This window comes from Channa argus, chromosome 14 (genome assembly GCF_033026475.1).
Source record: "Channa argus isolate prfri chromosome 14, Channa argus male v1.0, whole genome shotgun sequence".
NCBI lineage: Eukaryota > Metazoa > Chordata > Actinopteri > Anabantiformes > Channidae > Channa > Channa argus.
Window position 1 is genome coordinate 6912146 of NC_090210.1, and position 25956 is coordinate 6938101.

The window sequence follows — 25956 nt, forward strand, 5'->3', positions numbered from 1 at the left end:
AACAAAATGAGACCTCTAAAACTTGATCTTCAAGAGGAGACCAAATTTCCAGACCTGTGCAAAGTCAGTGAAGAATTGTTTATTTGTTACATTAAAAAAAATGCATGTACATTTTAGGCGACATTTGAAAAGTAAAACTTTGCAGCTAGTGGTTAGAAAATGTCTCAATTTGTTATTTTAGATTCTTAAATCAATGTTTACAAAATATTTAAATCTATAATATTTACAGACATTAGGAAACTAATCTACACGCACAACATGACAGTAGAAAAACAAATTTTTTTTTTTTTTAGAATATTTTTGGTGTGCCGATACTAAAAATTAGGTTTTAGCCACTTGGGAGGCTTTTATATTCCAACATGCTTCAATATTACAGCTAACCAATAATTCTGTCTAGATACAAATACTTTAGCTTTTACATTTATCTGTTAAACTGCACTCAGTTGGAACATTAATCAAATTACAGACTCATTATTAACACACTGCAGTGAGGGCAAGTTTATTCTGGGGGCATCATTTTCCCCTGCAGCACTGAAAGTTGCCTCCTCTGTGGTGTGGTTGTTATTACTACTGCCAGTTCCCAGCACCAGGGGCTTTTCCTCTACCACTGCAGTCCTCAATGCATCTTGGTGGCTGACATTGGTGTTAGGACCTCCGTCCTCATTGGCCTCCTGGCCCTGTTCGCCGTTTTTTTTTCCACACTTCCAAGGGATAGCTAAGTGGCCTTTGTAACAGTTCCAGGCCAAGAGAGCAAAAAGACAAAGCACAAGCAGCACGACTATGGCCTGCAGACTAGATACATAGTGGCCATCCGTCAGAGAACGGGGCAACACTGTCTCACCCTTGCCTGACACTGGTTGAGCTATTCTGACCTGGTACTCAGCCACAGTTGTTTTGTACGCTTTAGTTTTGGAGTGCTCCACAGACAGGCAGCGGTACAGACCAGCATCACTGTCTGAAGCATTGAAGATAAGCAGTTCATCCTTTAGTAGCTGAAGACGAGCTGAAGACTTCAGAAGGATGTTTTCCAGCTCCCAGCTGGTCTTTGCCAAGCTAGAAGGCAAAGGGCAACTGAGCCTCAGGTTTCCACCTTGCCAGACAGAATGATTCTTAGGTTTAACAGGATCTAAAAAAAAAAAAAAAAAATCCTTTCCATGAGCATTTGAGACAGTTGTACTGACCACAGTTAGATTCTCTGGTTAAACTGCAACTCACCAGAATCAGGGCAAAGAGAAGCATTTCCGTCTTTCACACTTTGGATTAGTTCTCTAAAGAACAATGTGTATGAGAGAGACTTAGTTAGTTAGTTTGGACAGAACTAACAACAGCGCTTGGTCTACAGGTTATTACAGCTCCATACCTTTGTGAGCTGGAAAGGACAATGCATTTCCTAGTAACTTTGTCCCAGCCACAGTATGGATCTCTGGCTAGAACACAGTCCATACAGGAAAAAGACCTCTCACAGGTGGCCAGTGATACCTGAGCTGCTCCATAGTCTGAACCTGCATAGAGCTGACCCTACACACATTGGATGGAGCAGACACAGAACAGTGTGTTAGTGTAATACACAATAAACTCACTGGAACAGTGATTTATTTAGTTGTACATTACCGTGATGTTGGATATTTTTAAAATCTTTATAGGTTTTGGAGGCTGGAAAAGTTGTATTTCTTCTATGATGAACATCTCTCCATCGTGGTTTAGTGCCTTCAATAAGGTGCCCTCAGCTTTTTGGATAAAACACAGAATCGTGAGATTTATATGCTAACAAATATGTTCGTATACATAACACTGATGTCTGTTCATTAAAATCACACACAGCAGCTGTGTGGAGCTTTGATACAGCCCTGCACGTACCTGTGCCTATAAACATGACACGGTGCTTCTCACCATCTGCAGCCATTACATTATCAACTATGATGCTTGTAAATGTGGCTCCCCTTCGCACCAGCAGAGGTTTCTGCCCTATTGGCTGGATAGCTTGGTCCATGAGGGGCCTATCTTTGATAAACTGAAGGGTCCGGTCTGGAAGGTCCAGAGTTCGATTTATATTCATTTTACGAGCCTCATTGTTTATACACTGGTGACAGAAGAGAGGAAGAAAAAGCGAGAAGAACAGAGTCAGAGTACAAAAGAAATCAGCTTCCTGCTGAGAGGAAAAAAATGGCTTTATTCCACCCACCCACCCAAACACACACCCACACACACACCCACACACACAGAGAAGAGTTGGAAGACTCACAGCTCCGGGCCTAGGGACAGGGACATCTCCGCTATACATCACCCACTTCACAAATGAGGTTTCTACAGGCACTGGGGTCTTGTATTTCCCTTCTGCAAAAACTCTGCTGATGTCAGAAACGCGGTAGGCACACACTGCAGACAAGTCCAATGTGCCCCTGAAACACACACATAAAAAGTGTGAGTCAAGTGGTACACCAAAGACAGAAAGTAACCCTGCTCACTCTAACACTCATTTACTGATTCAAACATACGACTGTGGTGTGAAGATGGCATAGAACAAACAGTCCTTCCAGTGCCGCTGACGGTCACACCAGCGGTAAGTGTCCTGGATAATGAAGGGCAGCTGGGATTCCAGTACTGGACAGTCCATTCTGGCCTTCAGGAAGGATGTCCACTTCTTCTGCAAGGTCCTCTGACCTCCAAGGTCCCCCTGTGTGCAGACATCATAATGCCACAAAAATCAAATGGAAAAACCATGTAGATAAAGGGGATATACAACCGTGCAGCGGAAACGGCGGCATGACTGCAACTGAGGAAGTGTTTTTTTAACAAATAAGCATTTGCAGTGTGAACGTCTCACCTTGCAGACACGGGCCACTCGGGAGACCACTAGTTTATTGTAGCAGTCACACTCCACAGCTGTCTCACTGAAGAAAAGGTAAATCTTGTCATCATCCCCGTCCTCACTTTTCTCACTTTCTGGCATCTGTGCCATGGAAACAAAGGTGGGCTCTAGCATAGAAAGAAGAAAAAAAAAAAACTTCAACTTTGACTCATTTACTAAGCAATTCACGGTTAGTTCACCTCAGCATAGAAACAGCAAGGTGTTTCCATGAATGTAGGATCTTAAAACATACATTGCATACTACTACATCTTACCATTAAGCCAGGAGCTCTTGAACTCAGTGCGTATGGCAACTGGAGAGCTGCCCATCAGGACAGGTTCAGAGCCCAGGAAGTTAATTGAAGTGGCTGAGTACAGGACATTATCTGATGAAAGGAAACAGCAAACAGACTTTGGTCATCTTATAAATTAAGATTTGGAAGGACAATTCATGTCACCTAATGGAGCAGTTTGTTTGGCTGATGTGCATTTGATTGTTTTGGGCAGATGTAAGAGAACAGATGAACAAACTACTTGTATGTAGAGGCATGTCATTGTTGAAACTACCATTAATTTCAGAAACGTGCATCCTTTACCCTTTAAACATTTAAGCAAGGTACCGTATTGCCACTCACCAACCATGATGGAAGCATATCTTTGGAAAGGATCAAATGGACACTTCCCTTTGCCATCCTCTACTTTCTTCTCAAGAGTCAGGTTTCCATCTGCATACGACTGAACAAAGACATTGTTTAATGCCAGAATAACTGGAAAAATTATACAGCAATCGATTCGGATGAATTGGTACAATGTGAGATATGGATCTGAATTCTCACCATGTAATCACACACTGGGTCGAATGCATGGGTTCCACACACATACATCCTGTTATCCGTCATCTTATGCAGGATCCTTATATAGTTCTTACACTCCAACTGAAATTGCATTAAAACAAAATTAAATAAAAATGACTCCATCTGATTAATATTTCATCAACTCTAAGTAGCACAAAAGTTGCCCACCTCAGAGTCTTTCCCTTTCTTTTTGCATTCTTTTTTTTCATCTTCCGTCACTTCCCATTTCACCTAGAATAGTAACATCAATTCTCGTGAAACACTTCACAGCTGTTGCACTCAAGTGTTTTTTGTCTTACAGATGGGTAAATGTGACTAACAGTTAAGAAAGCAGAGAACAGTTGAAGGAAGGAAGTACAGTTAAAAAAAACTTTTTAACTTGTAATTGGTTTTTATGGCCACAATGTGCTTTAGTCCATAACACACAAAAAAGTATAAACATATTTTTCAAAAACCAAACTTTTGAAGTTCTTGTTAAAGATGTAAGCGAACCCTTGGATGTGATGTGACAACTGATTGACCCTCTTTTGGCACCAATAACCTCAAACAAGTTTTTCCAATAGCTGGAAATTACACCTATTCTGACAAGGATCATATTAATGCCATTGATAACATTTCACAAATAATGTGTGTGAATGGGGAGCCAGTATAACTGCCCTTTTAACTTTTCAATATATGAGAACATTAACAAAAGTTCCATAGTAGCACTTACTGCTTAACAAATAAAATAAAAAATCCTTATTGCTCTGCTCACACACACAGCTGTTGTGTTGAACCAGGTTTATAATCACATATTTAGTAACTGGAGCTATTTTTTATCTGAAATATTTCAAATTAGTAACACTAAATGTATTAAAAGGGTTTAGGGGGATGTCCAGTACTGAGTAGTGTGTTTGGATGGGATACATGCCTGAGAGAAAGTCTGAACGGGTTCAATTAAAACAAATAAAATTGGTAATAAATTGGCAAAGCTACATCATAACTGGCCCCGATGTAAGACAGAAGTGAATTTAACCACATTTCTAACTAAAAACGTTCTTACTGAAGCAAGTTTCTTGGTGATATCTTTGAGGTCTAGAGCATACAGTGCCTCCCGGGCACCCAGCACTAGCAGGCCCAGGTCTTCTCTCAGTAACATGATGGAGTAGTTGAACACACCCTCCTCACGAAACAGGTGAGCATGATCTCCTACAGACCGTGTATAAACAAATAAACCATGTTTTCCAGTGAGTCACACTTAAACTGTATTAAGCAATGTGAGATGGCACATTGTACCCAAAGCCAAGGTTACACAAGATGTAGAGCAACACTCACCGTCAAAGGGCACAGATTTGCGGGGAACACAGCCCAACCGTAAGTTTTCTTCCAGCATCAAGGCCAGGGGCAGCAGCCAAAAGACACAGAGGGACAGCAGCGGATGCATGGCTCCTTTGTTCATGTTAAGGGGAATCTAAGGTTTATTGTTTCCCCTAACAGTCACTTATACAGGGATAGAACAGCAAATAGGATCTATGACGTGATAGAGTCTGCACTGACTGAAGGGTTCTGGCCCCTTTACTGGCCCCACTCAGCAGGTCATCCATGATAGATGGCACAGACCAAAGAAACAAAGCTGAGGAGAGCTGAAAGAGACAATGTTTTATGAATATCACAATCAATTCACCAAACGTGAGACTTGACAGAGAAAATGTTTAGCGTAAAGATGGCAAACCACTAAACTAACAAAGCAAATGAGAGAAGGGGACAACAAAGATGTGTTAAACACACAGTAAAGGAAACAAAGCAAAAAAAAGGTAAGGAAATGGCCAGAAAGGGCAGAGTGAGCTAAAGTCAGCAGTGCAGTAATTCTGTCAGAGCCATAGTGATGTTAATGCAGGGCCATGAAAGGCATTCAGCAGGGTGCAGAGATGTCAACTTCAGCACCAAACACAAGCACACAATGAGAGATTCACATCGAGTGCCAAAGTCTGCTGTAGACGAGAGAAGCTCGCACCACGTTTACACACGCACACACACGGAATAGAGACCACTACCTACTACTCATTTCCCGCTTAACCGAGGTTAAAAAAAACGGCACTTGCAAAACTCAGTATCTTCCTGTTTGAACAACAGTTGTTGATTTCAAAAAGTTTGTTCGTTAGTGTTACTACCACCAGTGATGTAGGTGCTCATTTCTCAACAGAGGTGTGCGGAGTTTTGCTGATGAGCCGTAGCATGTCAGAGAATGCAGCTCTGATAAGATGTTTCACATATTTGCCTTCCCCCCCCCCGGCCTGAAGCTCGCTACAGTTGTTCTGAAATCTGTATTTGCGTTAATAATGCAGTAGTGAGCGAGGGGTACTAGTGATATTTATTACTTTACTCCGCGTGCCTGGCTTTAAGTTTAATCTGGCACAAACCCACTGGCAAAGTGAAAAAAACGGCGGGTAACGTCAACACATTATCAAAAGTTTATCACTTACCTGAGCACCGACACGCCCAAAGCTGCGGGGGTTTCCATTTAAATACTCCAAACACCTGTTTTACCCTATTTCTAACACACTAGCTCTTCGTTAACTAGCAGGTTGATACTTAAACTCAGACATACTTTGTCAAAACCACAAGTAACGCGACGATCCGCGGACACGCGTCGCTGCTTCTTGACGCGCTACTTTGTCTCGTCCTTCAAGTTCAGGTTTGTCTGCACAGATTCTGAGCGGCAACTTCTGTCAAGCACCAGATAAAAAGCGCCTCTGGTTGTTGGGTCCTCTCTAAAGACCCAGCGGTTATTGTCCAAAGCCCCTCAGCGCTCACACCTCGTTGTATGAAGGTTCTGAATGGCTGCTGCTGCCGCACCTCCGGTGTTTTTACGCCGCAGGGTTTTTTTTCTATTACCTCTCTCAAAGTGACGCACAGACCGCGGACGCTGCTGATCTTTGGTCTGAATAAATTTTCATTGTTTCCTCACACTTGGATGTGTCTGCGGAGGACGCAGTTGATCCAAGAAGCTGGGGGGAGACCACGGTACGACCCGTCTTTTGTTTGGTTTAACTAAACGTGTCAAAACAGGAGAGATGAAGTAATGTTATAGTCATGTGGAAACAACGTCCCTCCACTTACTGACAAACCCGACACAATTTTTGTTTTGTAGTTTGTCTGTATGATTTTAAGTTATTTTTTTAATTCACGAAAAAAAAGCTCAAATAGAAGTAAAAATAAATTCATACACGCTCTAAAAAGGACTGTTAGCTCTACGCTCTTAGGGGAAAAATAAAAAGGATATTAGATAAATAGCTAAATTGCTTAAGGGGAAAAAAACCTGGTATCTCGTAAAAATTTATTTGGGCGCACTCCATTTCGCAACGCCGGTGTTCCGATCATTCAGTAGCGGCAAGGGCGGGGAAAGCCTCTTCAATTGAATGCAGGCTGATAAACAGCTGATAAAAGTGGTAGTAGCGCTTCTTTTGAGTTATAAACATAATAAAATTATTTAAAATGTGATGCTTTGGCCTTTTATTCAATTTTGATTTACACAATCGTTAATAACTGAACTAACCGACTATTTCTAAATAAAATGTGTTTGCTTAAAGTATTACTAAACTATATAAAACATACAAATGTTTATCAATTTCCGTTGGGTTCTACCCGACGTCGTGTGGTTTTTTTTTTTTTTTTTTGGCTTTCCGCATTGTGCCGTGAATTTAGGTCAACAGAGGTGGTATGTGCCAATTTCAAAAGTGTCGGAAACCAAGTAAAGTCAAGCCAATTACAAGTGAATCTATTACTACTACTACTAGAATGACTCATTTCTATAATAATGACTGTTATATATTATTAATGCAATATTCTGCGTTTAATGCTGCAGCTCGCAAATGTGCTAAATGTAATACTTTGCTTAATACTGAGTATATAAACTCTCCTCCTCCAATTAGTCCATAATATATACTTTTTTTATGTTCTTATAATGATTTTAATTGGCAGAGTAACAACTGTCAGATATATTTAGTGAAGTATAAAATATCATAAAATACTTACCAAAACAAGTGCCTAAAAGTACTTTACTTGAGTAGATACTTTTAACCACTTCTTATTGACTTGTAAATAACGTGTCACGCCACCCTGAGCACTTTCTTTGATAAAAGGTAAAAAAAACAACAACTTGAAGTAGTGCAAACCTTTGCTGACACAGTGTCTTCTATGTGGATCATCTTTAAAAAATAGTGAACAGACTGGCATGCTCGCTAATCATCCACTCACAATATCGATTTCTTTCATTCTAATATCCCCATTCTTCTATTGTCACAAAGACCTTGGGTTTTCAATTAAAGGCAAGGAAGAACAGTGACTCATGCGAAACAATTTAATACCCTTTATATCTAACAAACACTATTCTTTGATAGTGATCAAGTAGACACACAACACATCATGTACAAACATTCAAGAAACTGTCCACTGTATTTGACCAGTTTGCCAGCAGTACCCAGACGCTTCTGATCAGCAATGACTCGCGATCTGAAAGCAATGTCAAAAATTTGTTTCCCATGTAGAAATCCTTTTTTTTTTTTTTTTTTTTTTAGATCTGTAGTAAATTGTAATTTTGTTATTAAACAGTAGAGAGGTAGGGTGTGGAGTAATGCAGTAATAAACCAAAGGTCTACAGGTTTAATCTGCAACATCAATGGTTGATCTATGACAAAGAGGAGCTGTTAATGCCAAAAGACTGTGCACTGATAAGGTTCTACTGTTTAGTTGACAGCTTTTCCAATAGAGGGCACCCTTGCATATGAAGGCAATACACTAGTTTCCTTGAAGAGGAACAGAAATCATCAGGAGTTTCCACAAATGGGAGTACCATGTGCACAGAGAACAAGGAAACACTTCAAAATAAGCACCAAGAGTAACAGTTCAAGAGGTCAGTGAGCTGCATCAGTGTCAGTGAATAAACAATAGATTAACAGACTGCGGTGAGGGCAGCAGGCAGAGACTGTGCCCCACTGTCAGTTTCTGGCCTACTTGATTGTATTTAGTCAATTTCTTTTTTTCAGCCACGTAAGATGAGATGAAGTGAGCGTAGAGAATTATGAAGCTGAAAACTGAGCACACCTGGCTTATTTTACTTTCTGAGTAGATAAAGTGTCTCAGGTCAGATGTTAGTTACATTCTCCAAGTTTGTTTGTTCCTATAGTCTCCAGTTTCCCTGTGGGAAGATTAGCAGCTCAGCACAAAGACATGGGCTCAGACAAGAAAACATCAGGCTCAGTTGGTGGTCCGGTATGTGTCAGTGGTTCTTTAGGTTTTAGCTGCCAGTCACATCAGTTCCATGTTCTTGTAGGCTGTATTCTGAAGGAATACGATTGTTGTGGCAAATTTTTTTTTTTGCTCACAGGCAGTGTGTAAACAGCTTTACGTATGTGGACAGAGCACTACTGGATCGTTATTTAAATCTTATCCAGTGTTTTTTACCAAACAGTTTTTCTGTTAAAAAGCTATTCCAAGTCCATTTATGTATGTCAAGTCAAACAACCATATACTGAGACAAATATGAAAAAACCCAGAACATTACATAGCTCCTCTTGTGAAAGCGGCATTTGTAGTCCTTTGTCTTTCAACTAGAAGAGACAGGATAAGTACATAATGAGATGGGGTCTGGCACTGAATATGGAGTATGCTGTAACAGGAAATTGTTCCTTATGAGTAAGTCACTCCTGACTGGCTCGTCTCTTCTCCAGCTTCATTTTGAGCTCCTCATTGAGCGCTGTGGAAAGACAGAAAATGCTCTTTAAGCTGAAATAGAATGTTTCAACCACGCCTGACAAGATCTGCACCATCTACTCACACTGTGTAAGAGGTGAAGGGGAGAGAATCAGTCGTCTCATCGGGTTAGTGGGCGAGGCCGGCACTGGTGAGGTCAGGATGCGGCGGTCTGGAGCGGGAGACCTGGACAAGGGACTGCTGGACCAACGGTCTGCACCAGAATGAAAACAGTGATCATTATTGCTGTGTGTCTGTGACTGTGTGTAGTCTAGATGAAAGAAACAAACCTTGTTTTGGAGGCAGGGCAGGAGCCTTTGGCAGAGGGCTGGAGGGGGCAGTGTGCAGGATCCTTTCTCCATTTTCATCGTTGGCAGAAACATACGCTGTGGACACAATTAAAATGATATGGTTTGAATTACAGTTTGCTTGCAAGATTAAAAAAAACATAAATGGACATATTGTGCCTCACTGATGTTCTCCTCGTACGGCTCCTCTAGAAGAAAAGGCTGTAGTGTTCCTGCTGTCTTCTCTACCAGGGCATCAATAACCTCATGAAGTGAAGCACAGGGAATCTACAAAAGAAAAGTTATTGTTTTCATATCTAAAGCTTACATACAGTGTTCAGCATTGTTATGTCAAGGGATGAAGCAACATTCTCAGTTCTGCATTTCCCAAAGATCCCAAAAACCTCTTGAGAGATAAAAAAGACTTCAAAGAAATTATGTAAATATAAGAAGCTTAATCTGGATTTGTTCCTGCCAAAATTCTTTTTTTTTTCTCTGACAGCAAAGTAAAGCTGATGGAAAACTTTACCATTCTGTTAAATGTAAATGGTCTGCACTTATATAGCACTTTGCTACCTATTAGTGTTCAAAGCGCTTTACACTGCTTCTCATTCACCCAGTTGCTCTCACTCCTTCTCACACACATCCCGAGGGGGGAGCTGCTATGCAGCTGGCCAACACTCACCTGGAGCAACTAAGTTAGGGTTTAGTGTCTTGCTCAAGGACACTTCAACATGAGACAGGAGGAGCCAGGAATCCAACAACCATGGGATTGGTGGCGGATTGGTGGCCGACTGCTCTACCTCCTGTGCCACAGTTGTCCCAATATTGTCAACATCGTCCCTTAGAACATTTATGCATCAATCTAAAATGCCAGCCAGTTACAGTGCCATTAGGCCATCATGATGTGAAAAAACTATAATTACAATATTAAAAAGGTGAATATATAAATCAAGTATTGTAAAGATTTGGCCTGAACATTGTACAAACACACATTATGCTTTAGGATTAAACACTTACAGGATTTTCTACATCAATGATGTAACCACCTTGGTCCCTCTGAGTCACACGGTAATGTCTGAACACTGACCTAAAGCAAAGGAAACAAAGTATGTACAGTATGTTCCACTGAAGAGTGTGTATGTTTGTGGTTTTTGTAGCTGTGGTGACTGGAGGCAATTTCAGGAAGCAGGCTTAACAAATTGATGTTAAACCTGAACTCTGGGTTTAACAACACAGTCCAAAAAATATCAATGTGACATTAACGTAGAAAATTTTATTCAGAGTCATTCATTTTTTATTTAGCAGACTTGGATAGATGATAAAGTGCCTTTATCAAATGTCTAAATATTCAACTATAATCTAATAGGGACAAAATGCTTGTGACAGCAGACAAAGTAATGAATACCGCATGTATTTATATATAGATTACCACTGTCTCTGAGTAGGGCTTAGAGACAGTGGCACTGAAGAAAAAGAGGTTGAGGTTCTCTTTGGGACTGACGAGGATGGACAGGATCAGGAATGAAGACATCAGAGGGACAGCTCATGTTAGATGTTTGATAAAGTCAGAGAGGCCATATTGAGGTGGTTTGGACATGTTCAGAGGAGAGACTGTGAATATATTGGTAGAAGGATGCTGAGGTTGGAGCTACCAGGCATGAGGTCTAGAGGAAGACCAAAGAGGAGATTTATGGATGTAGTGAGAGAGGACATGAAGTTAGTTGGTGTGAGAGAAGAGGATGCAGAGGACAGGGTTAGATGGAGGCACATGATTCACTGTGGTGACCCTCGAAAGGGAACAGCTGAAAGGAAAACAAGGCAGATGTGTGTCATGTTTCTAAAGCTTAATGCTTTTTTGTTAATAAAAGGAATTTTTCATGTTTCAGTGCAGTATAGCCAACTGACAACCTGACAGTTTTCCTATTGTCCACAGTCACAGCAGTAGACAGATGGACAGTGTATGAATTTTATTGTTAGCTTAGGATGAGTGCACACTGGTTAATATTATAGCTGGTTTAAACTTGAGGAGGATCTATGACTTTATACTGGTTGATTTATCATAAAAGAGGTAGTCTCCTGACGTAAATGTCTGAAATCTGAATGCTTTCAGATCTGCACTCCAATATGAACAGTATGAATGAGGAAATGAAACGTTTTCAGATCCCACAGCAGGGAGTTACTGTGGTAACTTACTCAGAGTGGAAGTAATCTCAGTTTCCCTTAACACAGGGTGAACAAACTCAGAGCTTTCCTTAAACTAATGCTCATTTATTGTGCAGGTGTTTACCCATTAAGGTCTTGTCGAGTGGTAACAGCCAGAGAGCATCCATCTCTGCCTGGACGGAGCAACATGTTGCCACAGTCTGGATGCCTCTCTAGGAGGACTTCCGCCTCTGTCCGGGACACAGGTCGAAAACACCTAAATGCCACATGCATATATTAGTGATGGTATCATTAGTAACTTTTTCACGTATATTTACACTCTAATGGAAATTCAAAGTCACTCAGAGGAACACTCACGGTGGGATTTCTCCTACTAAAGGCACAGAGAGAGGTGAAGGAGGAGCTCGAGTGGGAGTGCGAGTTCTCCGTCTGGACTTCTCTTTGTCGACTACCTCCTTCAGCATTTGCAGCTGGCCCGGCAGCAGGGTCAGACAGGATGGAACATTGAGCTGTGATTGGACAGAATTTGTTATTAAACAGCAGAAGAGAGACAGACTGGTACAGGGACGTATGTGTAGCATGTGTGCAAAAGAACAATAATTACTTCTGTGACAGAATACAGGAAGCCTTTCCACAGCTCCCTTGATTCTAAGTTAGGTGCCTGCAAAAGACAACAGCAGGTTTAGACCTTGTGAATTTTTTTTTTTTTTTTTAAATGTCTGTGTGATTGTATTGAGTTGCATTACTGTAAGTTTGGTCTCTCCATCCTTCATGCGTAGGATGAGTCTGGCTGCCTCAAGATTTCGGTCCCGGCTGCAGTCATCCTTCAGGGACACAAACCCATTGAGATCCAGTTTTTCCACATACTGGAACACACACACACACACAAGTTTCAGCATCAGCACGCTGTGCTGTACATCCACAAAATGTGTAGTGTGAAACTTACATGAGTGTCCTTGGCATTATTAAAGAAATATAAAGAATTCCCACACAGGCAGGTCCACATTCTCCTGGATGCCTGTCACATGTGAAAATAAGCTGATTTAAAACAGAGGTGTAATGGACAATGAACATTTTACTGTAACATATACTGTCTCAAGACAGACAGAATGTGCTCAGCTGTTGTCAATCCGTGGCCATGGATCACTGCAATATCCTGCACCTGAGCCACGCATTACAATGAGGCTGAGGGTGACGGGGAGGGGGTCTTTAGGGGTCTGGCATTCTTTAGTTATCACCATACATAATAATAGAACTCAGTTTCACTACAACCATCTATTTTAGATATTGAAAATGCTCTTCTGCGAGGCTATCAGCATAATTTGTCAGTAGAAGAATGTCAGAGTCAGTACTGAATTCGGGAAACAAAATGCTTAGCAGAAATACTATTGTGATACATACTATAATTCTGGCCGTTAAAATGGGATTTACACGGCTCGTCATTAAAATGCACCGGTTTCCACAATCCATAGGTTCATTCATAAATTGTTACATAAAGCGACTCTTGCAACCCTAGACCTAACTGGACTAAAATTCCATGATCTGCTGTGTAAAAGTCAGTCATCACTAAACACTGTCGCCTCGCCCATTCTCACAAAATAAGGAAGTTGACAGTTCAATAAGAACGGGGAATCAGCCGGTGTGCAGCGCGCGCGCGCGCACGCACGCACACACTGACCACCCCCTATCTACAACATGTATGGGAACAACATGGCACTCGATCTGCACCCACCGCACCTACCTTTTCTTTCGGTCCTCGCTTCTCCAGGTAACCTTCATAGTAGCAGGGCGGAAGCTGCGCCCGGGGTCCCCCTGACCCGGAGCGCTGCCTCACGGATGCAGCCGCCATGAGTGTTGCTGGCTGGGCACCGAGCGAGGACAAAGGGGCGCTGAGTAATTCGGGGAGTGACACGCCTTCCCCGATGAGATAGTGCTGTGGCAATAATCCAACAGCTGGCTGATGTAGTCTGCAGTGTCTTGGGGGGGGGGGGGGGTCATGCAGACGGGTGGTAGATTTTACAGATTTTAAATGAATGGTTGGGGGATAAATCGTAAATCAGACTTTTTTTTTCTGGAAGTGATGTTCGATTGTGCATACAAAACTAAGAGTCGGGTTGCAGGCTGTGATTGTCCGTCATGACACACTGGGCTACAAATGGCTTAACATTTATTTGAAGAAGCAAAGTAACAGCATCCATTCCCCTTTACATAGTAGCAAAAATATACAATACATGGAAGAGTACAATTAATATAGAGGTAATCCACACATCCTAAATATAATCCAGGATAATCCCACTGCTAGTCTCCCCAGAGTCACAGTCACAAAAATAAGGCATGAGATAAGAGATGTAAAGCAGCTACATTTTAACATAGAAAATCCTATTAAGGTTGTGCATAAAATAAAGATCTAAATGTTGATAATACTTCATGAATAGTATAAAGTTAGGATACTTATGGGTATGTACGCATTATGAGCTATTACAAAATGTAGTGTTAAAAAATGTCAGATGCAGCACTCAAATTCAGCTGCAGCACACAATTGATCTCAGCCCTTTGTTCCACAAAATCATTTATCATTAATATAATGCACACTGCATAATAGCTCAACCTGAGCCCCTGACCCCACCTGAGCCCCTGACCCCCCCTAGAAAAAAAAAACAAAATAAAAAACCCTGTGCTTTTGATTAGTGTAATGAGGCATGTAAATCCACACCTGAACCACAGTTATTACTCAGCACAGCCAACCCCCTGCCCCTGTACATAATGTGAAAAACATAGCATTAATAGGCACATACTATTGCCTACTACACTGAAGAGATCATTTCTGGGATGGACAAAGACAGTGAGCTCCAGAGCCACCAAGGATTGGCATGGGGCAGATAATGAGGATGAGGGTAGGGATAGAGGGGCAGCTGGTGAATAATGACTAATGGGGGAGGGGGGGGCATAATCTACTGATGGGTGCTCTCCCCTACTGAAAAGACCTGTCTGTTCCACTCCTAGTTTAAAATAGAGATGGGAGAAATGAGTAGGACAGGAGGCGGTCTAACAAGGGGATCATGACAACAGTAGAAAGCGGGAATTTTAGTAAAGGTGAACAGTACAAACCCTCACGGTTCGTAGTCTGCTTGTATTAAGCTTAACTGAATTTGAAACCAGCCATTGTGTACAGACCCTCCTCCTTATAAGTAAACTCTGAACACAATAGTTGGGTACTAGCATCTTCTGCCACTTGTTTCCCCCTGAAAACTGAGGCACATACAAAACACCTAATACATATCAGATTGATTTCCATGCTCAAAATTAGAGGCTAGAATAATAAAGCTAAGCTGACCCTTCTGCTGTGGTGGGAAGAAATAAAATCACTCGTTAATGCTGGGTAAACCCTGACAAGATATTGTGACACTGCCAGCAGTATCAGTAGTGTGTAGAGCCTGAGAAAATCAGAAGAGCTGGAGGATGTTAAAGTCTTTGGTGCAATGCTGAGTAGCACTGTAGTACTGGGTAAGAAGGATAATCATGCTGAATCTTTGAGTTACAGTATGTTAATAAGAAATGACAGCTTTGGTGAAGTATATTAAAGGGAAAACTTGAAATATTTAACTTAATTTTCCAGCATTGAGTAAAGTAAGCTGTACAGTCAAGTATATTCTTTTTAATGACAAACACTCTTGTGCAACTGAGAATTTGTGCAACCTCTCGTTAGCACTTGTTTAAGAGTGTGGTGAAATACAATAAAAGAAGTGTTACAAGGCAGGGAGATAAATAGAATAACAAAAAAAATTGCATTTGCAGTTCCAATATTGGAAAAAACGTTTTGGCCTACAATAAATTAACATAAATTAAGTTTTGCCTAGCTCCAATTATGTGGTTAGAGATAACAAAGTCCGAATGATTTGTAGCACCACCAGATGGCAGTGGGTGACAGTCTTGAACATTACCAAACAGCAGACTGTCCTCCATGTTGAATCCAACAAGTTCATGATTACAACAGTACTAAAGCTTGAACATACAGAGGGGAGAGCTGGGAGTGTGCTAAACATTGCTTAGTAAATGCATGCATACTGAACACATGTACATATTTAGTACCAATATGAACAAGGTATAAAACAATAACCATTATACCTTTAATTTAAAATAGGGTAAGGAAATAAGAATAAAAAGTTTAACTTCTTAAGGGTTCTGTATACTTTTGGACATATCCCTCTAGCCGCAATGTTTTCAACGTCCCCCCTCCAATTTTTATTTTTTACCCCAATAACTTGTAGATAAAAAAAAAAATGTTGGTCCCTGTCTTGAGATGTTTACTCTTTGAATATAAAAAAGATTTACCAATAGTTGATAATCCTTTAATCATTCCTCTTTCCCCTGTGCTTTCCACTCCTTGCCCTAATGTTTTCAATGTGGCAGAGGCACCATCACTTCAACATAGTTGTTGGGAAAGTATCCTGATTTTCCACAGAGTTTTCCCTCAAACCAGTTCTCATCAATTCGACTGACCAAAGTGATGATGTCACCCTCGTGGAAGCCCAGCTCTCCGTCGTTCTCTGGCTCGAAGTCATACAGGGCTTTACAACATGGTTCAGCTGTAAAACAAGACACAGACATATGGAGGAAAGAAGAACAAACAGTCATTCTGTGAAGAATACATGTGACAAAATCCCTTCAACCAACCTAACACTGTATATACCCATTTAAAATGACTGCGAAAGAAGCAGTGTGTCACCAGTGTGTTTTTCAACAGCACTCTGGAAAAGACCATAAAACTATAGTAATTTAAAAAGGAGAAATTCATAGGTTAGTTATCCATGTGATAAGGGTGATTCCTTCTGATGCTTAAGATCAATACACTCATAGGCTACACAGCATTTCATTCCAACTAAACAATGTTGAGGTTTTACACCAAGGATTTTTACATCATCATGCTGTGGAGATTGTTCTTGAGATTCAGAAGTTTCATCAGTGAACAGGCTGCCAGATACATACAATTCAGCAAAGCAATAACTGAAGGGAAAAAACTTTTATAATATACAATAATACCAGAATGATTTGCTAAAGTTTGTAAGTCTCTGCAGCCTTGGTCAGACAGAGTACTATTCAAGCACCACCTTGCTCCTTGGGATCTGACAGATGGGACAGAGCAGACCCAACAAACACCATTCAACAATGTTGGTCAAATACTTTACCATCACAAAGACATGCAGACACGACTCTGCCATATGTCTGTGCAACAGAGTGGGTAAAAGTAGTTCTATTTTCTACTTCGGTTTAAGTGACACTTTAACTTCATCAGTCCACTCACGGTGTCTGCTTCTGATGGAGTTTCTCTGGTAGACTGAACCTTTATATTGTGCTGGGGGGGCTGGTTAATGCCACAAAGAGAAACACACATCACTATTAAAAATGACATTTACACACGCCTTCTTGGGAGTACCTGCACAAATACATACACGGTCATTAAAGCACAATGCTAGAATAAAATATAAGTTTACCTGGAGAGTAGGATGAAGGGCTTGTTGAAGCTGGTGTGTATCCTCCATTGGACTGTTCTTCATCTTCATAGTCAAAGGACGGTCTGGGTTTAGGTGTGTATTCACGCCTTGGACGATTCTGGGCATCATTCACTCTGCACATATTCAGAATAAAAAGCATCATCTCTAAGCACAAATGGGGGATGAACTAAAACAGGCACAGGGAGATTAAATTAACTGTGTTTTTCCAGCACATGATACTGCTGCAACTTAATTCAAATCTTCTACTTGCTTTTCATACCAGGTACTTTGTTTTCCACTGCAAATATATAAGTGTATCTCAAAAAATTACAATATATCACTGCACAGTGGACCAATACCAGCAGATGGCATGGCATCCCAAATCATCACCAAGATACTGGAATTCAAGCAACTTCGATTCTGTGCCTTTATACAAGTGTCAAGTCAGCAGTCTTTCCCATGGTTGTGTTTGCATGTACTGAATTTGACAGAGAAATACAACTGAAGTTTCATCAGTGTTCATACAATATGGATAGTAAATTTACTCAAACTCAAAAATAAATTCTTTGGATTGGATTTTTGATTTTCATGAGCTAAAAGCTCTAATTATCAAACGTAAACTTTATGTGCCTTTATGTGTAATAAGTCTACAATAGACGAGGTTAACTTTTTAAATTATACTACAAATAATTGTAGTATTTATGCTAATACATGCTATTGTAGTCATAATTCAAATTTTTTAGAAATCCATCTGTAGTACCCCCCTCGGTCTAAATGGTCTCAACAGTGTCACTGCATCATCAGTGTAAATAATCACAGGAACAATGGAGGATTTTCAAGGTATTTTGGTCTTGATTCTTGGTATGTGGCTGTTTTTCACAGCAAGGAGACAAATTTTGTTTAAGAAAAGGTTATAGCCAGCAAGGAGAAAGACCGACAAAAAATAAGAAAAGAATCAGAATTTAGGTGACAAGACAACTGTTTGCTCAAAAGCTACAGGACAGTAGTGACACTGCTCTCTGACCAATGAGTAGTCTGCTATGTGTAAGGTTTTAGAATCACCACAGGTCAGTTAGAATTCCAACAAAATCACCAAAAAACATTCCAAGTACCAGGTACAATCTACAACTTTAGCATAATGTTAAACCAAAAGAGGCAAATAGAGTCAAGTTAATCTAGTACCATATGCTGGAAAAACAAAATTAGATATCATCCAGTTTCTTGTGGGCTATAATTCAATTAATAAAACTGAAAGTAAAATTATCCAAGTCTACAAAACCAAAGAGTATGATCTAATCTACATTTAGTAAAGATCGCTGATTAGAACTCTGCTGCTGCTGCTTGATATTCATTACTTATTATAGGATAAAAGCAAAGATGGCATAACTGAATCATTCGTATTTACAAGCCAGAGAAGATATATCAACATACAAAAAGATTATGGTCTTCTACAAATAGTCATAGTTCTGACCTTTGGCTCAGTTTTTCTGAAAGTTCCTCCAAGATCTCGGAGGCCTGTCTGTGGTACTGCAGCAGAGACTCCACAAAAGAAGCGAGCTGACTCACCTGCTCCACCTACACAAACACAAAAAAAACTATTTGAGACACAGTCTAAGTGAATTCTTTACTGCTGATAAGTGTTTGCATTTCTGTCTCTGATCATTCCCATTTGTTTCACCATTCACGCATAATGTGGGGATGATTCACCACAATAACACTCTTGAAACACAAGTATTATGAAAGGTATAAAAACAGGAAATACCAAACAAAACTGGTTTGACAAGCTCACATGACTGCAAGTCACTGAAAAAAAAAACCATCATGATGCAGGTTGAGACATTCTATATGTTGGAAAATAACATGTCTTGGAAACTGGGGATTGTGACTTGCGATTGTGATTGTGATTGTGACAAAGATACTAGCTTAAAAAATATTAGCAGTATATAAATTCAAAATGATGCAATATTTTTAAGTTAGTTTGGCTACCATTTTTCATCTAGGGCTAATGTTTATCAAGGGTTTTCTAATTTCCACTATCATTTCAAGTTTTTAAAAAAGTTCTTAAACCTTATAATGAAATAATTGCTTTAAGGTACCAATATGCCAACTCATAAATGCTTTTAATTAAAAAAAAAAACTGAAATTGCATTAAATTCATTATAGTTCATCAACATGCAGATGCCATTATGTAAAGTATCTTCATTTGTGTCTCACAGATTGTCACACATGAGAAGTCTTGACTACCATGATTTTCCACTTCTTCCAAAATCTTACAGACAGACACATTGATACAATTTGACTCCCCCACCAAGCACATCTTAAATTTATTCAGCATTTCCACTGGCACTGGCTAAATAAGATGGCTTATTTATTTCTTTAAGCCTATTATGGATGATCATCCATCTATTCATTCATCCATTATCTGCACCCACTTAACCTGTTCAGGGTTGCAGGGGGCTGGAGTTTCTCAGCAGTCACTGTGTGTGAGGCGGGGTACACCATGGACAGATCACCAGCCAACACAGAGGGACATACACAGAGAGATAATCATTCACACTTACACCTCTGGGTAATTTAGAGTCACCAATTAACCTAACATGCATGTCTTTGGCCTGGTGAAGAAACCGGATTAAAACCCATGTAAGCACGGAGAGAACATACAAACTCCACTCAGAAAAGCTACAGAACATTTTAGCTGCAAGGCAGCAGTGCTAACCCCTCAATAACCAACCTGCCTAAACTTGGTACATTACGAAAACACGGCCCCGAGGTATTAATTCACCCCCTGCAACCTGAGTCATATTTAGTCTACAGACTACTCACATCTGTTTCCAGCAGGTTATGCATGGAGCTCTCAGCCGTGTCTTTTGACTCGTGGAACTTCTCCAGTGCCTGCCGGATCTCTTCATCTTGGATTTTACCTTGACGTTTCTTTTTATAATCATAGTCTAGACGCCGGCCCTCCAGCTTCTTAAGGTGATGCTGATGGGGTGAAACAGTTTTGGAGGATAAGGTTTCACAGATTATATAATGTTATATGAATATCACATGTTTATGATCGTTTTGAGAAATGTGTTATTCCATTAATGTGATTAAAAAATTTTCATGCAACTCCAAAGTTGGGTTTAAATAGGTATCCCCATATTTTTAAATGTCAAAAAGAGTAAAACAAAGAATTCTGTTTCATCAACATAAAGGTTGATGCCCAGTTAGCTTAATCTACATTAAATATGTTAATGGAAAAAAAAAATCTGTTTTACTTTTTTGACATTTCAAAATAGCATCAAATATGATGCAAACTTAGGTCATTAGTCAATGCCCACCCTGTACTTGCAGAAGCAAAATACTTGTTTGAAAGTACCTGAATGTCTTTAACATCCTTATCAGCAATGGCCTGCAGTGGGTCAATAACATTCTGCTTCACATCAATATCCAGAGAGTCCTTGACCTCGGCCAGCCTCTTCATAGTCTCCCCTATATCTATGAGAGCCCCACCTGCAGAAGAGGCAGAATTAGAAGTGTGGGATATTTTGAATGAAGAAATGGGCAAATTTACACTCACTCCCTCTAATCTGTTCTCCAGTCATGTGTTGTTTTCTTAAGATATACAAATATATAAATACAGTATTTCTTCCACACTGTATCCCATGTTAATTCTGTGTATCTTACCAAAGTTAGTATCCTCGCCCATATCCCGTCCATATTTAGTCATGCATTCCCCCAGGAGACCCTCAGGTTGGGGGTAGCCTGGACTCTTCACCTGTCCACGAATCTTGGACACTGTGTTCAGCATAGAAAGCTTAGTTCTTGATGCTGGGTTGGGCTGGAGGTACTCTGATGTTTTATTGATGACTTCGACCACTGCTTTGCTGGTAATATCTGCCCTCTTGTGACACAGGTTACGGAGAAGACTTTAGTGATTTGTATTACGTTGTATGTCTTTAACAGTTCTGAGGGAAATAATCTTGGCGGGACATGATTTTTTTAGTACAACATATGGAGCTGATGTTACTCAACAAATCAAGTGTGAGTATAATGTTTAAATGGAGAAGTACCCTTTCAAGGTCCTTGAAATCTTCATCCAGTTTGGTCCCTTCTGCACCTCCAACCTTCTCACTCATCATCTGTGACAAGATAGCAAATACAGCATTTTTGCTGACTGTACTCTGCATGTTTAATGGTCCTTAAAAAGGATTATTTATAAGATTACACACATTGGGTTTATTTAAAATTATTCTATGTTTAGTTAACTGTATTGATGTAATACATATATCTGTTAACTGTCTTTCTGTTACCACTTATCCACATCAAGTGACCAAATGCAGTGACCAGTAACCAAATGCAGAACTGAATTTGTGGAACTGTAGGGGAAGAGAGGCTTATTCAAGGACAGTTGCACGGAGCAGGACTGTTAAAAAAAAAAGGTTGTAACAAAAACATAAAACCTCCCTGATGCAAACATCTTCCCCCATTTTATTAACACTGCTTCTCAAAATCCAAGGCATATCTATTTTTTCCATCAGATACAGAACCTCCCCCACTATGCTTCATGGAAAAGATCATCAAATTAAACTTTCCTTTGTATTGAGAGCACTTTCCTTTTTTCCATCGGATCAGCACACACACTAAAGTTTCCTACACTACGTCCACATCCATCAATACTCTAGACATGCTAACTTCATTTTGCTCTCCCTCACCAATTCAAATCCTCACTCGCAGATGGTCTACATATTCCTTTTTTCCCATCCAGAGCTGCAAACTCGAAAATCTAAACAAGAGCCATTTGTGTGTGGGTTAGTGCACTAACTCAACTATGTGCAGCTGTCAGCACCACACTGCACATTAAACTCTATGACCAGATGGATCAATCAATCTCTCTAGTTTACATAATATATAAAATATTCAATACATTGGCTCTGAAAATGCCCTGAGTGCCCATTGCCAAATGGTTCATTGGATATAATTGAGGCCCACGCATTCTCTAATTATAAAGACTAATATATACTTAGCAGTTAATGAATCTCTTGGTGCCAGATGGGATGTTGTAGCATGTAGATATATGAAATACAAACACAATTCACATGTAGTGCCCTATCTGGCAGTAGGTCTGGGAGATTCTAAATTATAAAGCATATCCCAATTTTTTTTTACATTTTTGAGATACCAAAATTATTTTTAAGGACTAGTCCACGGACAGTCATAACAGCTGTTCACTACCACATTACAGTGGCAGGACTGTTTTAAAGAAATAGGCTATTTCCTTTGGTGACTTTTAACATTCACATTCCATTTTTGATTATTGGGGGGGCTGGTGGCTCAGTGGTAGAGCATTGGGTTGGGATGAGCATTGGGTTGGGATGCACCTTGGTGCCGGTCCCCAGCCCAGATAAAATGAGAGGGTTGCGGCAGGAAGGACATCCGGCGTAAAAACTCATGCCAAATCAACATGCCAAACATATTCTGCTGTAGAGACCCCAAAAGGAACAAGCCAAAAGCCATTGATTATAAATACACTTTTGATCATTGGCCGGGCAAAATGCAACTGCCTCAGTTACTTTGTGCTGGTGTCCACTTTTTTTATTTGTTATAGTAAAGAAAACCACTAGCAAACATGCTAACAATAGATATATTTATATTTTTGTGCTTTGGGTTTTTTGCCTTTTTTGTGCTTTTTGGTCCTCCTCCAGAATCCTTATATTATTTTTTGGGGATGTGTGGGCCTTTTTCTGCTTCATGTGTGGCGATAATACTCGTGTGAATTAACAGATGTTGCTTAATTGTTATGTGCATAACATCTGCAGTGTTCTCGCACCAGTTTTCCTAATGTTCCAACAGGTGCTTTTGCTTTAAGTGGTGGAACAACTTTAATGTGTTTCTACCCTTTGTTATTAAAAGCTTCCAGCATACTTTGGAAACAGATTTTAGACTCATATCTGATCTCTTGTAGTCAAACCATTTCCGAACAACAGAGGAAGGGTGGCTGTATTAAGACATCATAATGTTACTAGTGAGTAAGCGCCACTTTCTGCCATGTATGGTTTGTTTATTGCCATGCGTGAGATGTCACATTACACCATGACCAACATGTCATTAAGAAACTATTATTAGTGTTGCAAAATGACAGTCTTATCAAAGGCTGAAATTATTTTAAAACATCATCATGGATGTTTCAATATGACACAGCTATATTAAATAATAACCTGCCCTTCCATACTTATTCTTTTCCCCTGGAGTATATATCGTGATATATATTTTACTTAACTTGATTAGTTCTTGTTGAAAAGAATTAATAAGTTTAAAACCTGTGGGAGAATTTTATAACTTAGTCTAGAAATACACTAATTGTTTCACTTCATTTTCACTTTCTCCCCATTTTCCTACATTTGTTTTATAATTACCATGTAGTACAAGTGGGCATATAATACACCAGAAACAAGTGCTGCTTGAATTAGTAGATAAGACTAGAGATACATCTCTTACAGTTTAGTGATGGAAGAGAAAACAGTGTATGTTTTTCTTTTGTATCAAACAGCAAAAAAAGTTGTATCATGATGTGTTGGAATTAATTTCCCTTACCTGACCTCCACATCCTGTGACTATAGTGGATGCAGAAACCATCATGACGATGCTGAAGCAAAGTATTGTGCAGCCCTTCAACCTAGTCAAACTATAGAATGTATTCTGATGCATGTACAAAAACTAGAGCTATGAGTGCACTAATATAACATTTAGCCCCAAATTAGCTAAATGTTAGATTCATAAGCCCATTTTACAGAATTCAAAGCTTTTAAAAGTTGTTGCATAGGCAAAGCTAATGACTTGCCTTAATAAGAGGCAAGAGAAAGAGCATCTAAGTTTAGTCCTGTTGATGAATTGCGAAACAATGAGAGTTGGCCAGTTACACTGCACCATAGTGTCCACCTGCTCTGCCTGACTTTTCAAAAAGCTAAAATGGAATAGAGAATTTCTAAGCATTCACATATGGTTTGTAATTAATGCTCTATTTTTAAAGGTACTAGCCAAATCATTGCTACTTGTTTACTTAAAAAGGTGGAAGCTGGTTCGGGTAGAGTATTCACATAAGTAGAATTCCATTACCCATAGTACAGCACACACCCACTGAGCAAGGAGTTGTCACTCGCATATCACATAACGTTAGGTCAAAGCAAAGACCACCACAAACCAGGTTTCATAGAGCAAAACATAAGAAACATACCTTATAGACTCCCGTGTTTTTGTTGGGGAGTTTTCATTTTAATTACTTCACGACCAAACATTTTTGTGTCGTTAAGAGGGATGAGAGCTACGTCTGCTTTTAAGGTAATGGCTGAATTAATCAAAGCCACACATACAGGGGCTGTGACACTAATTCCAATGTTATTTACAGAACGTGGCAGTAATTTGCCTGACATGCTATCAAGTCACTTTCATTTTTTTAAACACTTGGCTTGTTTTTCTAAGCTTCCAGTGTCTTCTGCTGTGTTAACTTGCATTTGACGATGCCATTAGCTAGCTTACCTGTGAACTACAACACATTTAGCAGGAGTTGAAAAGTTCAGTAACAGTGTCAGCTAACTAACGCTAGTTGTGTATTTAAATAACAGGTAAAGTGTTCGGCATAATATTAACGTTATTAAATAAATCGTGTGTTATTCTTAACAACACTTTCCATTTTAATTAACTTTGACAGCTTGCTTGGAGTTAAATGGTTCACTGTACTGTCAAATAGCTGTTAGCTAACGTTAGCTACACTTCCCGTTAGAGAAGTCGCGTTCAGCGTTACCTGGCTGGCTTTGTAAAACTGCTTCTTGAAGCCTGCGACGGACATCTTGCACCCCCAATGTGGCCACCCGGATCTCGATTAGGAAAAATGTGTTACAAAAATAGTTTCAAGTGTAAAAGACAAACAGCAGCCTGGAGCAACACGTCTCCCAACTTTGCACCACAGATGTAAAACTTGCTAGGCAACCACAACTTCCTGGCGTCAGCTTCAAGTGGGAGGCTCCCCGGTAAACATTATTTAGTTCCCGATGATCGGGAGATGGGGGATGTTTCTAATCAGGGGGTAAGGTACGAGTGGCGTAAAGTTAAGCATCATAAAACACGACTAGCTGGGTAAAGATCATGCGAATGCACAAATATTCGTGTGTGTGAGCGTGTAAAGACATCGCCTAAAGCGAACAACCAAGACTTGGGATCTAACGTAAACAAACAGTCTCCATCCCGGTGGCTGCAGTGGGCCAAAACACATACACGCTTATTTTATAGTTGTGAGAAAAGTCATTGACATAATCCCATTCCATAAGCATTTACACTGAGCGATACAAATAAATGGCTTAATCTAACCCAAATCTATGTGTAAACGTAACCCTAAGAACTCCCTAAGAAATTGGGGAACCACATGCGCTGTCCACATGCTTTAGGATTAAAGTATAGAAACATCCTTGAAAAGTGGTTAAATGCGCCAGTAGAAATAATTTATGCTTTTTGGGTCAAAATCCTGCTTTCAAGGTGAAGAAAAAAACTTGAAATATTAAGAAACTTATTCAATAAGGAATATATAATGAAAAAATAAATGC

General features: G+C 39.9%; 3 protein-coding genes across 4 annotated transcripts; all 3 read right to left on the reverse strand.

The window, feature by feature from the left end:
* Positions 1–59: 59 nt before the first annotated feature.
* On the reverse strand, positions 60–6850 carry sema4e (semaphorin 4e). The gene is made up of 15 exons (XM_067473952.1): positions 6165–6850; positions 5017–5324; positions 4745–4890; positions 3871–3933; positions 3685–3783; positions 3484–3583; positions 3124–3234; positions 2825–2976; positions 2496–2674; positions 2243–2399; positions 1858–2080; positions 1612–1727; positions 1361–1518; positions 1216–1268; positions 60–1126 (listed from the first exon to the last, which is right to left on the reverse strand). Exons 2-15 carry the CDS (start codon positions 5138–5140, stop codon positions 456–458), a joined length of 2352 nt encoding a protein of 783 aa, XP_067330053.1. The 5' UTR covers positions 5141–5324; positions 6165–6850; the 3' UTR covers positions 60–455.
* A 1720-nt stretch (positions 6851–8570) lies between these two features.
* stap2a (signal transducing adaptor family member 2a) lies at positions 8571–13902 on the reverse strand. Its single transcript, XM_067529390.1, has 11 exons — positions 13627–13902; positions 12832–12903; positions 12632–12751; positions 12490–12546; positions 12243–12394; positions 12010–12141; positions 10740–10809; positions 9905–10007; positions 9723–9818; positions 9518–9646; positions 8571–9436 (listed from the first exon to the last, which is right to left on the reverse strand). The coding sequence occupies exons 1-11, from the start codon at positions 13732–13734 to the stop codon at positions 9381–9383; spliced, it is 1095 nt and encodes a 364-aa protein (XP_067385491.1). The 5' UTR covers positions 13735–13902; the 3' UTR covers positions 8571–9380.
* A 137-nt stretch (positions 13903–14039) lies between these two features.
* On the reverse strand, positions 14040–25379 carry LOC137140775 (endophilin-A2-like). Of its 2 annotated transcripts, XM_067529388.1 has the most exons (9): positions 25161–25379; positions 21433–21501; positions 21047–21263; positions 20739–20872; positions 20201–20359; positions 18849–18952; positions 17378–17511; positions 17188–17247; positions 14040–16471 (listed from the first exon to the last, which is right to left on the reverse strand). In XM_067529388.1, the coding sequence occupies exons 1-9, from the start codon at positions 25203–25205 to the stop codon at positions 16284–16286; spliced, it is 1110 nt and encodes a 369-aa protein (XP_067385489.1). In that variant the 5' UTR covers positions 25206–25379; the 3' UTR covers positions 14040–16283. The 2 variants fall into 2 exon arrangements, with proteins under 2 accessions (XP_067385489.1, XP_067385490.1); XM_067529389.1 differs by lacking the exon at positions 17188–17247 and having other exon boundaries at positions 25161–25374.
* Positions 25380–25956: the final 577 nt, after the last annotated feature.